General features: G+C 39.3%; 3 protein-coding genes across 3 annotated transcripts; all 3 read left to right on the top strand.

Annotated features, from left to right (window-relative positions):
• Positions 1–610: 610 nt before the first annotated feature.
• hoxd12a (homeobox D12a) lies at positions 611–2,971 on the top strand. Its single transcript, XM_006788453.3, has 2 exons — positions 611–1,167; positions 1,625–2,971. The coding sequence occupies exons 1-2, from the start codon at positions 618–620 to the stop codon at positions 1,861–1,863; spliced, it is 789 nt and encodes a 262-aa protein (XP_006788516.1). The 5' UTR covers positions 611–617; the 3' UTR covers positions 1,864–2,971.
• A 3,559-nt stretch (positions 2,972–6,530) lies between these two features.
• hoxd11a (homeobox D11a) lies at positions 6,531–10,407 on the top strand. The gene is made up of 2 exons (XM_006788452.3): positions 6,531–7,366; positions 7,990–10,407. Exons 1-2 carry the CDS (start codon positions 6,766–6,768, stop codon positions 8,223–8,225), a joined length of 837 nt encoding a protein of 278 aa, XP_006788515.2. The 5' UTR covers positions 6,531–6,765; the 3' UTR covers positions 8,226–10,407.
• A 1,709-nt stretch (positions 10,408–12,116) lies between these two features.
• Positions 12,117–14,484, top strand: hoxd10a (homeobox D10a). Its single transcript, XM_035906768.2, has 2 exons — positions 12,117–12,966; positions 13,732–14,484. The coding sequence occupies exons 1-2, from the start codon at positions 12,219–12,221 to the stop codon at positions 14,004–14,006; spliced, it is 1,023 nt and encodes a 340-aa protein (XP_035762661.1). The 5' UTR covers positions 12,117–12,218; the 3' UTR covers positions 14,007–14,484.
• The last annotated feature ends 1,290 nt before the right edge of the window (positions 14,485–15,774 follow it).

The following is a 15,774-nucleotide window of genomic DNA, read 5'->3' as shown; positions in this document are numbered from 1 at the left end:
TCAGGCAGGACGAATTCGTACTTCTTGTCTGCGCAATTTAAGGTTTTTGGGTGCATTTTCAGTGAAAGGGTAGTTAGAATTATGGTCAGGGTTACTGGGCCTTTCATTGTGTCACATGAAAGGCAAAACGCAAAGTTAGTGGCGTGCTATCTATCTATCTATCTATCTATCTATCTATCTATCTATCTATCTATCTATCTATCTATCTATATCTAGCATTTCAGTGCTTCCATGTGCACATGCTATTGCATGACTCAGCCCACACATTCAACTTGTTATCCTTGATATCTGCTTCACGGTGGCATCCCAAGTGCTCATGTTCTGTTCAGAAGCCGCTCGTGGCACTGAAATCATCGTCTAAAATCATATTTCTAAGTTTTTTTTCTGAGTAATTGCAAAGATTAAATGGTTGGTTGGAACCATTTCATTGCCCACCCGCCCAATACCAAAACATTTCCTCAAGGAGTATTTTGCTTTGCTGTATTGGAAGCAAGGGTGGGGGCGGAACAACATAGTTTACATATCACGTGACACTGTATTAACAAATCAACAATTACCTTCCCTTTATTCTTCAGGAGTTGCTAAAACGCTTGCAAGAAGCGTTTGAGGAAAGCTCCATGGAAATGTGTGAGCGGAATCCTTTAAATCCCGGCTATGTTGGTTCTCTGTTAAATTTTGCTCCCCCTGAGTCGTTGTATTTCTCCAACTTGCGCGGTAATGGAGCCCATATACCCGGGCTGCATCAGCTCCCTTACAATAGGAGAGAGGTGTGCACGCTCCCGTGGACTTCCTCAAGTTCGTGCGCGTCTGGGCCAGCGGCACCACCACAGAGCCGCGCCTTCGGAGGCTACTGTCCGCCGTTTTTGTCCAATTCAGTGTCTTTAAACACAAACTCCTCGAGCGGCCACGTCAAGACGCATTTGGAGGAGTCTCCTCGATGCTTTCAGGACACAAGCCAAAAGACAGAGGAGTCTGGCAGTCAAGATGAAGTTTACGCCGGGGATCACGGCGTCCGTTACTCAGCTCTGGACAACCGGTCTCACGGTTCTGCGGCACAGCTTGGTCCGGATTCAGCAGGTCCACTGAACGTGAACGGCCCCAAACAGGAGGAGAATCCCATTCACACGTTATCCAGTAACCCATGCTCCAGGACGACTTTTGCTCAAGGTTAAGTAGTTACATAATTCTTCAGGCCAGATTCCTTATTTTCTCAGCAGTGCTAGCTATTTTACTATAAAACCACAAATTTGCAACAATATGGGCATGATCTATGCTTCTGTGTGGTTCTGTGGCTATAACTAATCTCCTATAACGTTATTACAACAGGAATGCATACATGTTGCTATGATTTATTTATTTTTTGTTCCATGTATACTATTTAAAATGTCCCATAATAACCTTGTAGAGTCCTTTGTATGTGTGAGTCATTCTAATTTCAGGTCTTTTTTTCCCCATAAGCGCAGCAGATGTGGCTTCTTTTTCTTATGATCTTAATAAAATATGTAAGACGTTAGCCACGCTATAAGCAGCGCATTTGGGACCACTTATTTTCCTTCACCTTATTTAACTGTGGCTGAAGGTGCTGTTAAAGTTTAAATCTTGTTTGCGCCTCTACTCTCTTCAGGTGCCCCGTGGTGCTCGTCGCAAGTGAAAACAAGAAAAAAGAGAAAGCCCTACTCGAAGCTGCAGCTAGCTGAACTTGAGAATGAATTTATGATGAACGAGTTCATTAACAGACAGAAACGCAAGGAGCTGTCAGACAGACTTGACCTTAGCGACCAGCAGGTGAAAATCTGGTTTCAGAATCGGAGGATGAAGAAGAAACGACTGATGATGCGCGAGCAAGCTTTCTCTGCATACTGATGACCTTTGGCCTTGATCCTGAGCATCGCATCAATAATGTAATGTTCTGCGTCCGCACTCATCTTAGAAATTACTTCATGTTGCTAAATTGATTCCTCCAGTTGTGTTGGAGGAGTCACTGACTGGAATAATTTCCTATGTTCTTTTTTTCCTTTTTTTTTTGAATGAATGAATCTCAACATTTATCAGCTGCACAGGTGGGAAAGGTGGGTGGACGGAATTGGTGGGCCGGGTTTCGCGTCTACAGTCGTGTCTGTCGTTAGGTCTGGGCGACTAAAGCACTTTGGTGAAGGTCATGGAAATACATTTTTTTTAGTTTAATTTAAATGCGCAGCTTCTGTTACGTTATATATTATACCTTCATCAAAAAGTTCCAGCATATTTGTAGTATAGTCTAACAAATACAAAAAATAAATTTGCATTGGTGACTGAGACTGAGTAGATTTTTACGCATGCTGGGTCACTTTTGGCTTTAAGATTCTCCAAATCCGCCGTAGGCCACAGCTTCCAAACTGGTCTTAGCCGGCGGATGATAATCAGTCTATAAGCCCACTTGTTTCTCATCCAGCGCAAATATGAGACTTAAACGGAAATGTGGAACCATTTGTTTTTGTGTCTTTTGTATGACGGCCTTTGCATGTAGTGCAGCCTTATTGTAGAAGGCAACAGTCAAGTTCACGTTTACGATGTGTAAAACATTAGCAATAGTCAACACTGCAAAATATATCTCATGATTGCATGCCCATCCCCTAATAGCTGTTATTTAATCAAATGTCTGAATTATCCACCTTTTTTGTGTAAATCTGTTTAAAGAAGTAATACGAAACTACTTTTCGCAGCGTATTTGGCGCTAGGAAGTGTTTATGTTTGAAGCCCGCAAAAAAAACGAAAAAGAAAAGAAAAAAGGTTTGTGGATGTGAAACAGTCTGATGGTGTCAAAACGCATAATATCTGTTGTAAATTAAATGTTTATCTTTTTTGTTGTTGCTAGACCTCTGTATTGTCACAAAAAACGCACATATGTGTGATCTCAAGGTCGCATCAAAGTCACTCTAAAGCGGAAGATTTACATTTTTTAAAAATACATACGCAGTTATAGTTTATTCCAAGCTGGATTTGACTTATTTAATAGCAATTTCAGAACGCATGGTGTTGGTAAGTATAATATGAAGTTATACAAGCTTTTTTTTTTTTTTTTTTTTTTTTAAATCAAGGTAAATTGGTTTTGTACTGTGGATACACCTGGAGATGAATGCATTTGTAAATAAAGATCCTTTAAAAAAGAATCGTGACCAAGTAATTTTGCATCATGATAGATATTTCATATTTATTAGGAATGATATTGGAAAGAAAATGTAACTAAAGACTTCACGCTTGTGCCGTTCACCGTTTCATATAGCTTCGCTCCAGAGCTGATATTTAGCGTATAACCGACCACTGATCTGCACCTCTTCCACGCTGCGTCACTTAGATTTTAAAACTAAAGTCAGCGTCGTTTGTTTAGGAAATCTCAAAGCCTGCAGATGTAAAAGAACCATGAGAGGGCTGCCTTATGCGAGCGTAAGCTTTCTCTAGAAATAAATTGTATCTCTATAAAATGTCTGTAGCATGGAGGAATATTTTTCTTTTATATCTGCACCTTTAACAGGCTATTATCTCTCTGCTCTCCAGCACTCACTTTAAATTGAAACCCCTCCACTCTGCATTTGGCTTTGGCATTTTATATGCGTAATTCTTCTGCACAGTGGATAACCCAGCAGCATTTCTCACCCACAAGAAAATCTCTGCATGCCAGTTGGAGGTTATTGCGGCTGCAACTAAATGAAATGGATGTAAATCAATATCTCAGCGACATCATGTGAACTTTCTGCACCAGACAAGTCCATCCGTGCTCATTAGTGGTCCATGTGATATGGCCAAATCTAGCTCTGTCACTGTTTTCATTCACCAAAACGCTTCGCTGGTGTTTCCACGGCGGACCTGCAGGTCACAAGTGGTCGGGGTAATTTTAAACCAAGAGAGACCGCGACTCTGGAGGAACGACCAGCCATCAGCAGAGCAGCACACGCGACATTACGGGAGAGTGAATCTATAAATGGTTCCCCTCGTTACATCATTATCACGTCATCATCACCGCATCACTGCAACTATTATGTTTCTGTTAAACTGCAGTTATAAGTTCAAGGAAGTCTGAATAACATTTTAGAGCTATAGTAATTTGTAATGAAACATAAAGATTTTCTCCCTCTCCTTACAGAGTTTCTGGGACTTTGGCATACTTTCAAACCACTGCAATTCATTCTTTTTGCCCTCACTGTTTTGCGGGCCTGTTGTGTGGTGCTTAGAAGCTTAACAGCCAGTTCTCCTTCCACAGAGTATTTCAGACGCCTGCAGTGGGTTTTCTGTGCATTTCAGACATTGTTTGCTGCTTTATTGGTTTACTGCCTGGCTGCGTCACATAGCTAAGGCTTCCTTTAGATAGTTGAGGTGCCAAAAACAAAGTTAAGGTCAAGTTAGTAGAATGTGGGTTTCTATTTCTCACAATATCAGAAAAAAAGTCTTATGGAAGTTAGTTTTCGTGTGTCTATTTCAGCAATTGTGTTTCAAGTGGAACCTTTTAATGTTTTGCTTAATGTCACACACCTTAATTAAACAAGCTGGACAACACGACGTTTAACCTTTGTGTTAATGCTTGGAACTTCAAAGCATCTCGTCTGCAGCCTGATTTGATATCTGAAATTTTAAGCTTAATACAGTCTTACACATTGCAACTTTTCCATGTAAATGTATGCATGAATTTCAAAGTTAAAACCTATAGAACTCGATATGACACAAACACTTGCAGAATATAACCGCTAATGATAATAATACTAGCGATAGAAACACCAGAAGGCTATTTTAAGATGTCTCACAGCAAATAAATAATAGAAGACGGCCAAAAAAGACAACCTAAAGCACACAAAACACCAAATTATAGCAACAACTCGTCTTAACTTAAACTAAGCCATTAGTCTCATACAGCTATCAACTTTTCACTGCATTTTTTTTTAATTAATTAAATAATTAAGTTATTTATTCATGTGATAGTTACATAGATACAGATGTTTTGACCTTCTAACGCTGTGGAACATAGATGGAAGTAGCTTACTTTGGAACATTTTGGCCTAATTTTGGAAAATGTCTTCTAACTGGCTAAAAAGGGATTATTATGACATGTAGTTGGAAACAGAACTCGACCAACGAGCTTGACTTTACCCTCCATGATATTAAAGTTGTCTTTAAGCGAACACCACATTATGTTTGAAGCCCGACAATCGAACAATATAAGCCCACAGAGAAATATGAACAACATTTGTCCTGCATATATATATATATATATATATATATATATATATATATATATATATATATATATATATATATATATATATATATATATATATATATATATATATATATATATATATATATATATATATATATATGTATAAAAAGTATCACAACTACAAAAAAAACTACATTAAGTGGAGTAATTTAAAATAAAATAAAATAAAAATCGCCAAGTAATAAGTTAAAAATACAGAAAGAGATGAAACAATAAATTATAAATTTATTAATACTTACATAGACGAAAAAAATTATTGGAGGAAATTTCATTTATATGAGAGATCCGTTCATCCGTTCGTTTTCTCCACCAAGAAGGAGGAAAACACTGCAAGCAAGCATGGCTGTCCACGGGCAGTAAAATGATTTGGCTGCAGAGGCTTGTTGGTGAAAAAGACTTGGTGGACATCAGCTACACCACAGACGGTCAAAGTCAGTTGATTTGGACTTGGCAATGCTGGATGTGCTTACCGATTTGTGCTTGCGCTTGACTTATGTTTCTGTGGAAACCAAAATCAACATTTCTGTGTTTGCAGCAACATTCCATGTGGTTGTTTACTTGTCTGTTTTCAAGTGCATCCATCTGTACTTAATATTGGGTTATTGTTTTTTTTTTTTTTTTTAATCAACAGGACCATTTAATGGGCAGATATTTCTAAACAACGAGTTTTAAAAATTGACTCTGCAATGGGTGTAATATATACAATAATCTATTGCAGCCCGTCCTGTCGTGGTCTTTTATTTCTTTGTGAAGCCTCAGCTTTTTGTCACCATGGTGAAGGCCAAGAAGCTTGTCAGTGAAACTGAATTCAAATGATTTCCTTCTGGCGTTTCTGTACTCCACTCAAACCACCATGGTGCACAGTGATTATGCGCAATGAGCCTTAAATGTATTTGCATAAAATCTGACTTGGTGAATCACATATTCCACAGGCTGCTTCTTCTTCTTTTTCTTTTTTTCAGCGCGAGTAGGTACGGTAGCCTTGTTGCCATGCCATTTAAGCTTTGCATTGAGGTTAACGTTAATATTTCCGCTAACTGTTGCCACAAACATATAAAGCCCCGTCAAAATTTACTGACGCCATCACTGCGTATGACCGTCATTACACATCATTACAAGATGAGGATGATGTTGCAGCAAAGCTTTTAATTAAATATCCCAGCAATGGTTCACACATTTCTTCTTCTTTTTTTTCGTGAGCTATAGGGCAAGAAGGCTGGAGAGGAGTTGCCTCTGCAGCCAGAGAGCCAATGGAGTCTCTTGCATGCGCTCACATGAGTTTTTCCGGACAGTTTTTAATGACTGATATTGATGTATGGTAATTTCTTAGCTGGATCACATGACACAATTACCTCAAGAATCGATCAAGATGTATTGCAGGTCTGCCTACGTTTCCGATTTTTTCTCCCTGGCGGGGTCTTTCCACACGCCTGTGGTGCTATAGATGGACAAAGTTTAACACAGCAAAGCTGCCAATTCTTTTCCTCTGTTGGAGAGAGGAAAACTGAAGAGGAGATATGACGGAATATGATGATCGCAGCTGTGCGTCAAATATGTTTTTACCGAGCTGCACTTATTACGTTTCGTCGCCCGATTTTACATCAGTCTCCTCCTTTCTACCCCAGACGACTTCGTGTCAGATTAATTTCCCCTATTCTTCCAACATAGCTCAAGTCCAACCTGTTCGAGAAGTCGCTTTCAGGGATTACGGACTGGACCATCCCAAATGGCACTACAGGGGCAATTACGCGTCTTACTACTCAACGGACGAGATAATGCACCGAGACTTAATCCAGTCCTCCAGCAGCAGGGCAGATGTGATATTCAAAAACGAGTCCTTGTATGGCCACCACGGAGGGACAGGCTCGGCTTGCAATTTCTTTACCAGCGTGGGTCGAAATGGGGTTCTTCCCCAGGGCTTCGACCAGTTTTTTGACACTCCTAACTTGGACAAGCCCAACGCGGAGCTCCCCAAACAAAAGACAGACTATAACGTTCCGGGTGATGCTGCGAATAACAATCAGGCTTTGACCAAAGTAGAACAACACAAAGCTGATCAAACCGGGAACGTCGACGAGGACTCGTCCTCCAACTGCAGCGACAAGATCAACCAGCAAAGTAAGTCAGTAAGGATATCCTATGTGTGTTAGACATAAGATGAACAGTCCAGACTTTAGAGGGTCTGGACTGCGCCATTTCCACCGCCGTGACCGTGCAGGGTTATATGCTTCTTTATAAGCATGCAAAAGCTTTTATATCCCAATAAGATTTACTTTACGGTTGTAAAGGTATTTACAATGGGAGACCGTTAAGTAACCATACTTAAAGGCCTCCTTGTGTCCGATAATAATACCTTGTTGCCAGGTTTGATTTGTTTTGATAGGACATTAGAGGAATTTTTTTGTGACTCTATATTTTATACTTTAGTGCTGTGCAGATATAGAAATACAGTGAGGAAATGCAGACTGGGATGTAGTGGAAAGTAACCAAACACCAACATGTAGATGATCATTTGCGCAATATTGACTAATTTTCACGGGAATACCTGTGTTGGTTATTTCAGTCTACGCTCATGTGTGTGTGAGTGTGTGTCTGTGTGAGTGTGTGTGTGGATGAGGAAGTTTTTTTTTTCAGAAAAAAGAGAAGTAAATCTATTAATCTGCTCTCTTTGCTATATTTAAAATTTGGGAATTTTGGCATTTGATGTAAAATCTGGGAAAACTTTTTTTTGTCTTCCACAGGTTCATCAACCAAGTCCAGGAAGAAGAGGTGTCCCTACACCAAATACCAAATCCGAGAACTTGAACGAGAGTTTTTCTTCAATGTGTACATTAACAAAGAGAAGCGGCTCCAGCTGTCCAGGATGTTAAACCTGACAGATCGGCAAGTGAAGATTTGGTTTCAGAACAGAAGAATGAAAGAGAAAAAGCTAAACCGCGACCGTCTACAGTATTTCACTGGGAATCCTTTGTTCTGATACCTGGCAGATCACACACAGACACACTCACACACGGGGGAAAAAAAATCGCAAACACTTTTCCAAGTGGCTTCGTTGTCAGCTGTGATTAACAGTTGATTTCACAAAAATCTGGCTTTAAAAAATTAAGTTGCCAATATTTTGTACCATTAGAAATTTTGCACCAACTCTTGCATTTAACCTGTTTATTTGTATTCTCATATTTTTTGCGTTATCGGTAGCAGAAATTTCCGCAAATTGCGAGCTGTGCTTTGAAATAATTTATATAAAATATATGTAGGCTTCTTTCTTCTCTGAATGTATATTTGTAAGGCGCATGCAATGCAAATTGTGGTGTGAATAAAAGTACGAAAATAAATATGCTGTCACGAAACCGATCACATGGAGTCAAGGAAGTTTTACAAAAAACAAACAAAACAAAAAAAACCCTTTACATCAGGAAAGATTTTGGAATAATTTAGGCGCTTGCAGTACTGTAATGTCCCGTTATTTCCTTTGCTTTGAAACACTTGATTGTTTACTAAACCTTGAACCGTCTAGACACTATAATAAAAGTAGCTGTAAATGTCTAAATAGGGGGCTATTGGACTTTGGTGTCCCAACCCCCAGACCACATGAGGACTGATTCTCCTTCCTGTCTTAAAGTACTTTAACTCCAGGCTAGAAATGCTTTGAGAATTTCTGCGCATCGTTTCCATATTTTGCTCATGCTGGCATATTGGGGCACTTGCAACTAAAGAAATGGAAGACAATGGAAAATATTGTAACCAGGCCGGTCTTCTAGAAGGATAAGTATTTCTTTTTCATGTTTCTCTACTTTTGCAGTATTATAAATTGGATATATGTTTCTTTGATGGCTCTGAATCTGCGAAGAAGAAAGAAGCGCAAAGTGAGCTTATAGCACGAAATTTGTACGATCTTCCTTGTGTAGGTAAGGCGACTCCATCTTTGTGTAGCTTCACCATACACGAACCATCAAGCTGCCTCTGCAAAAAGTGAAAAAATAATTGAATTCCATAAAAATATAAGGTGCTGTATATCCTTCTCTCCCTTTTTTGTAACCAGTAGGGGGGACGAACTAAATAAAGGCACCAATTTGGGACAAAACAGCCGCTTTATTGATAATTCATTTGTTAAAAGATAGGCAATCGCTCATTTATGCAACAAAAATTACTCCCATTTTTTTAGTGTCAGAAAAAGAAAACCTCTATAGATTGATTTTTGCTAATTTAGTACCACCTGGGTTACATTTACCGTTTTCCTCCCCAAAAGGATATTAGAAAACTGAGGTTTCATTAAGCATTTAGAAGGGTGCTCAGCTTGTCCTGCAGTGCAATTGCATTACCAACTGTGAGGGGCGTTTCACTTTAATTCTCAGTGTAGCCACAAGAGGGCACTCTCAGTTTTTACAGCCATGCAGTCAATTTAACATCAACCCCACATGAAAGCCTGTCAGTGAGGGAATAATCAGTTCAGCAAGCTGTTTGTTTACATTTCTATTTTAATTATTACTTCTTCCAGTCCACTAAATTCAGCATGGTTTGCATGTTGCTGTTTTTTTTTATTTAAAGACTCATTCCCTTCAAAGTATTTCATCCTCTTTTTTAACGAACTGATAAAAAACACCGAGAAAAAGAGAGCCTTGAGTTTCCTTAAAGAAAATAAGAATACTGTTAATCAGAGAGCGCATTACATTTGTGCTAAATGCTTCTCTGAAGGGATGAAGTTCATCACGAGTGTCTTGAAAACAGCAAACACAATTTCAAATATTTTTCATGTGTATGGAAATGACACCAGGAATTTAATTCTGTTCCGTTTCTTTGTTTGTGATCCGCATCATAAAGACTTAGACCTTTACCTGAGGGCCGCATGGGCCTGAAGCCCAGTAATATCTCATGTTTATGCTAAAAGGAGCATTGGATATTGACCCAGATTTGCTATATATGTATTTCTGTTCAAATATATATATGTATATGTAACATATATATGTAACGTTTGTTTCTTTTATTTTCATTGTCAAATTCTCGTCTATTTGAGTCTAGCTATTTACTTTGAAAAAAGGTACAGGTACTCCGAATAAAGACCGAGTATTGTCGCAGTTTTTAAGCTTTCTTGTTTTGCTTGTAACTAAAATCAGCCAGTATTTTTTCTTGTTTTTAGATTTTTTCTTCGTTTTTTAATTTTACGCGCTCTACTCCAATGTTTTAAATACAAGTGAATCTCTTGTTATTTTCTTTAAATTTTCACTGTTAATATTCCACTGTTAACAAGACTAATAATGACAGCAATGATGTCAACGGACCATTTGACTTAAAAATATATTTTGGATCAATGTGATGTATAAATTGTTGACTGGCTTCCAAATGAGTTTTTTTTTCATTGTATTTTAAAATGTTATCTTTGCAACATTATTGGAAACATGATAATTAAAAAAGAGAAAAAAAAATATCCATTATCATTTGCCTCATTTAGCTGTTGTAAAGCTTTATTTAAATAGCTATAACTGCTGCATATGGTATTCTAGGTTTTTCTTTTTTGACAATCCCGTTTGCATAGCACACGTGTTTGTTTACAGCCAACTATAAATATCGAAGAGCCTTAAAGAGAGCCAGACGGACGTTACACATCTTCTCTTACACACTGTATAATTATTTCAAGCTTGTGCCATTACTATCAAACACATAAGGATTCCCAGTGTTACACTTTTTTGTAAAGGCCGTTAGAGTCAGTGGCAATTACTGGCATGACCTCTGATTTGTGATCATGAATAATTTCGTGGACAGTGTTTTTTTCCTCTCTAGTTTAACAGGCAGCACACGTTTGCCTTCCTTACGAGCGAAAACACTGAGGTATTTAGAGAATACTGTGACTGTGAGCACAGCCACGGTCAAGCAAGTCATTTTGAACTCTGCTTCTGAGCGTCAAATACGTAGTTAAACGAAAGCACAGATATGATAATCCTGGAGAAATGGCTTCATGGATTAAGTGTGAAGTGTGTAATAACGACTGAGAAAGCTATAACGTTGACCTTCACGTTTTTACCAGTCTGTGAGTTAAATTTGTTAAAGGTGTGTGTCCACCTTTCACAGCATCTTATGGATCTTCTGGGTATTTTAAAAGCTGATATCTTCCAGGAAACGGGGAAGTCGTTTCCTCTTTAATAGAGAGATTCTGTGCACCTTAATTAAGAAAAAATCATCAACAATAAGCCATAATATCATCAGAAATTGGCAAATCATAATGAAAAAAGACCAAAATTTAAATAGATGAAAGGAGAAAGCGTTACATTTATACTTAGTTTATTCTTTTGTTACATATTTAATACAAATATAATTGAGACATATGCTGCATATATGTTTAAAAATATATGCAGGGAAAGCACTCTTAATGATTACAGCGGGTGACGCGTGAAAGGTTAAATGCATTATAATCAGCAGAGCTGCTACATTTTTTCCAAATAGTCTGCAGTTGTCGCCTATGCGCCATGCAGGCACCCCCACCCCCCTCCCCATACACCTACACACACGCACACCTACACGCACACACTCGAGAATGTCTTCCACACAAAGAGACACGCATATGCTCCAGGTTGGTGCACGGATAAACATTTAAACACTTCACAGCGCGTCTGTCGTTATAAATGTGAGACTAGATTGAAGGCGATCAGTTTTTTGGGGATTCAAATTGTCCTTTCGACGCATTTCTTTCAATTTCGCAAATAAGTCTCCAAGTCCCGCGATGCCCGGTGGAAACGTGCGCGACTCTCTGCAAAAACCAATTTCAAGTCCGTGTTGTAGGTGTCGCTGTTGACCACGTCTGCATCCGCAGTGCGAGTGTGTGCAGAGAGAGGAGGCTGCGTCTCAAGGCCATTTTCAAATCTCATTGGTGGGCTTGTCATGTGGTTGGGAGGCATCCTGACTTACAGATTGTTTTTCCTAGATATGTCAGCTTACAAAGGACATCTCTCTCCTCCTAAGAACTTAAATTCAAAAAATGTCCTTCTCCAGTAGCTCTCCTGTGGCAAATACATTTTTAGTGGACTCTTTAATTGGTGCTTGCAGGACGGACAGCTTTTACTCCAACAGCAACATGTACATGCCGTCTGGCTCAGAAATGGGAACTTACGGAATGCAAACCTGTGGACTCCTGCCGTCTTTCGGCAAAAGAGGGGAGGTCAACCACCAAAATATGGGCATGAACGTCCACTCGTACATACCTCAGATAGATAACTGGACTGATCCGAGCAGACCCTGCAGAATAGAGCCTCCCAATCAGATGTCAAACTGTACATTTTCACAGAGCATAAAGGAAGAGAGTAACTGCTGCATGTACTCCGATAAGAGAGTACAAAAAGTCAACTCTTCAGAAGTCCCCGCATATTCTAACGTTATTCCTGAATCGTGTCCGGTCGATGGTCCCGAGATCCCGGTTCCCGGCTATTTCAGACTGAGCCAAACTTATGCGAACGGGAAGCATCAGGAAAACTACTGCCATGAAGCACCGAGTCCAAACGCGACACTGATGCAGCTCAGCCGGGTCACCCCGAAACCGCAGCCTTCCTCGGCGTCTTCTAATTTCTCGGAGGTGGATAAAAAAATTGAGGACGCTTCGCAAAACCCGGAAACCGCAAGAACGCCGGTCCCCTTAGAAAGCCCGGATCCCAAGTCCGGCTCGGAGGAGAAAAACTGCTCAGTGGAAGCGCCTGTGTCCAGTCCTGAGCTGCTACAGAAGGAAGGGAAAGGTGGGTTGGCTGTAATGAAAGCTTTTATCTCGTGGCGCGGTGCTGAGAAGGCTCCAGCATCATAAAACCAAGTATAAAACACAAACAACCCTAAAGTCGTAATGTTTAATGAGAGTCTTTCTCAGGTTGCACTGATAGGCAACAGAGAATGGTTTTGCCATGCAGCATGAAGCCTATGTCCCCCTGTTCTTTGGATATTTAAAGTATATGCATATTTTTTTAAATGCATAATCTTGTGTTATGTGAGCATATTGCACAGCTTTCATAAATTGAAGCGTCAAATCAAGCTCTACTGATTAATTCTAACATCTGTTTGGCAAATGTTTGAACTTTTAAGTTTTGGAAAAAGATGAAAAATGATGAGGAGAAATCTCACCCTAACCTCAATCCAGTTTTGACAATTTGCAAAATTAGTCAAATATGTCAAATTCCTTGTGAAATCTTACACGATTCATATTAATTCACCATTTAAATCAGGATTTACAGAAAAAAAGATCAGGCCATATACACACGTATTCCTCGTGTGCGGGTTGATCATTTGGGGTTTCATTTCATTTTTGTTTTATTAGTGATGGCATGTGAGTGACTAATAACAACCCGTGCATTTTATTTATTCAGGGAAATGTTGTGCGTTATTTCCCAGAGGTGAAATCCAAAGCAACTGATGAGCTTTTTGTTCGAGAGGACGCTCAGTGCATCGCTAAAAGAATAAAAATAAATAAATAAAAAATAAAACTCTGATCTCTCTGATTTGAATCCCTGCAGACTGCAAGAGTGACACTCTCACAACCAACTGGCTGACAGCAAAAAGTGGGAGAAAGAAAAGGTGCCCCTACACAAAGCACCAAACCCTGGAGCTGGAGAAAGAGTTTCTCTTCAATATGTACCTGACCCGAGAGCGCCGCCTAGAGATCAGCAGGAGCGTTAACCTGACCGACAGGCAGGTCAAGATCTGGTTTCAGAACCGCAGGATGAAGCTGAAGAAAATGAACAGGGAAAACCGCATCCGTGAACTGACCTCAAATCTCACCTTTTCGTGAGGCTGCATGTGTTAGCTGTCTTTCCTCCTCCTCGTCCTTCACATATTAGTTTGATGCTTCGCTGGCATTGGACATTTATCTCAAAATCAACAAAACTGTGACTGTATTTGCCAATCTTAGTATTTTTTTATTTGTATTATTATTATTATTATTTTGCGTGGCGTCCTGTATTTGTTTTGTTTCATCACAGGGTAACACTTTGTGGTCTTAAATTATTGGAGGGTGCTTCTCTTCTACTAAAAAGACATGGGTATCCGGCCGAGCTGTGGAAAAGGTTACTCTATTTCAGTCATGAAAGCACATTTATTGTCGTCTAGTGCAACATTTGTTTAAGAGTAAGTGCAAGCCGTGTGCTCGATAGTGAAATGTTTCTATGGGCTTTAAAGTGATGGAAAAAATACAGAACAAAACGATGTCAATCTGTGAATTTATTGCATGTTTGTGGCATGTATCTTGCAATAAATATATTGTCAAAGGATCTTGTTTTAGATTTGTCCGTGCTACACGGTCTCTGCTCGGCAGATAGCCTGCTTCAGTTTTAGCAGCACTGTGAGTATCCGAAATTAATTTGCACTGACGCAAGCATTGTTTTCCTTCAAAAAAACAGTCCCATTCCGAGCAGGAAAAGGCAAGAAAAAGAACAATTTCCTCCGAGCTTGTTGCACAAAACAGCAGGCAAAACAGTGTGAACGCGTCCCTCATTTGTGTTTCCAGTTTCGCCAAACGTTTGTAATTATGCCGCAACTTCATCGGAAGACGAGCCGAAATAGTTTGTTTGTAGACTTCCAACACTTTTAATCTAATCTTCTTAAATTCAGAAAATATATTCTCACACTCATTTAAGCGTAGGCTACTCGAGGAAGGCTAGTTCTGGCTAAAAACGACTTAAAAATAAAATCTAAGTAAAATCAGTATGAATAACAAGATATAATTCCTTTAAAGTCTATTTGGATGCAAAAGAAAAAGCTCAGCAAAAGCATGCGAAGATGGCTGATTGTGTAATGGAATAAAGTTGGTTTAGCTTTTGCGTGCAGGCCTGTTTATAATTAAACTCACTGCCTATAAGGATTAGAGGACGGAGTAAATTACTTTCGGCTCTCCCTTTCTTCGTGGCGAAATCAGCCTTCATTTTCATCTCTAGAAAATAACTTCGTGTGGCCTTCTTAGCTTGCCACAAATCTGTTTCAAGCGTCTGATAACGTAACACAATTTCTGATCCCCTCCTCAGATTTGACCTAGTTCTTATCTCCAAGTGTTCACTGAAGGTCGAGACATTCTGCCTTACACAGTGCGAGAAAATGACATACTGAAAAAAGTAGGTAAAAAAGTAGAAGAAGAAACATGGCAAGATGTGCAGGCTATTAGTGCTAAATTGCACCTTTCAGAGAGCAATACACACATGGACTCCTCCAAGTCTTTTTTTATTGACGGCATGTATAATCACACGCACCTCGTAAAACATTTATTGATACATTATTACTCTCCTTTCAATGAATATAATAATTTCACGAGTGCTGCTGTTTCCGCCTCAACTTAAAAAATTAAACCAACTCAGAAAATACGTTTCCTTGCCAAAATATTAACAATGGATACACCGCACTGTGAGCTGAAATGGCGTCTTTTTTATTTTACAACATGTTATTACATCTATTTTACGAGGACTCTGTAAGTCCATAAACCATTTTACTGGGATTGAGGGTATCGGGACAGGACGATATTAGAAGAGCTTTTTCCCCCTTGAAGGATTAAGACAGAAGGAATCCGTGTT

Source organism: Neolamprologus brichardi, chromosome 16 (genome assembly GCF_056152115.1).
Source record: "Neolamprologus brichardi isolate AB-2024 chromosome 16, ASM5615211v1, whole genome shotgun sequence".
Lineage (NCBI taxonomy): Eukaryota > Metazoa > Chordata > Actinopteri > Cichliformes > Cichlidae > Neolamprologus > Neolamprologus brichardi.
The sequence above is the reverse complement of the archived record's forward strand: the minus strand, read 5'-3'. Positions and strand labels throughout refer to the sequence as shown.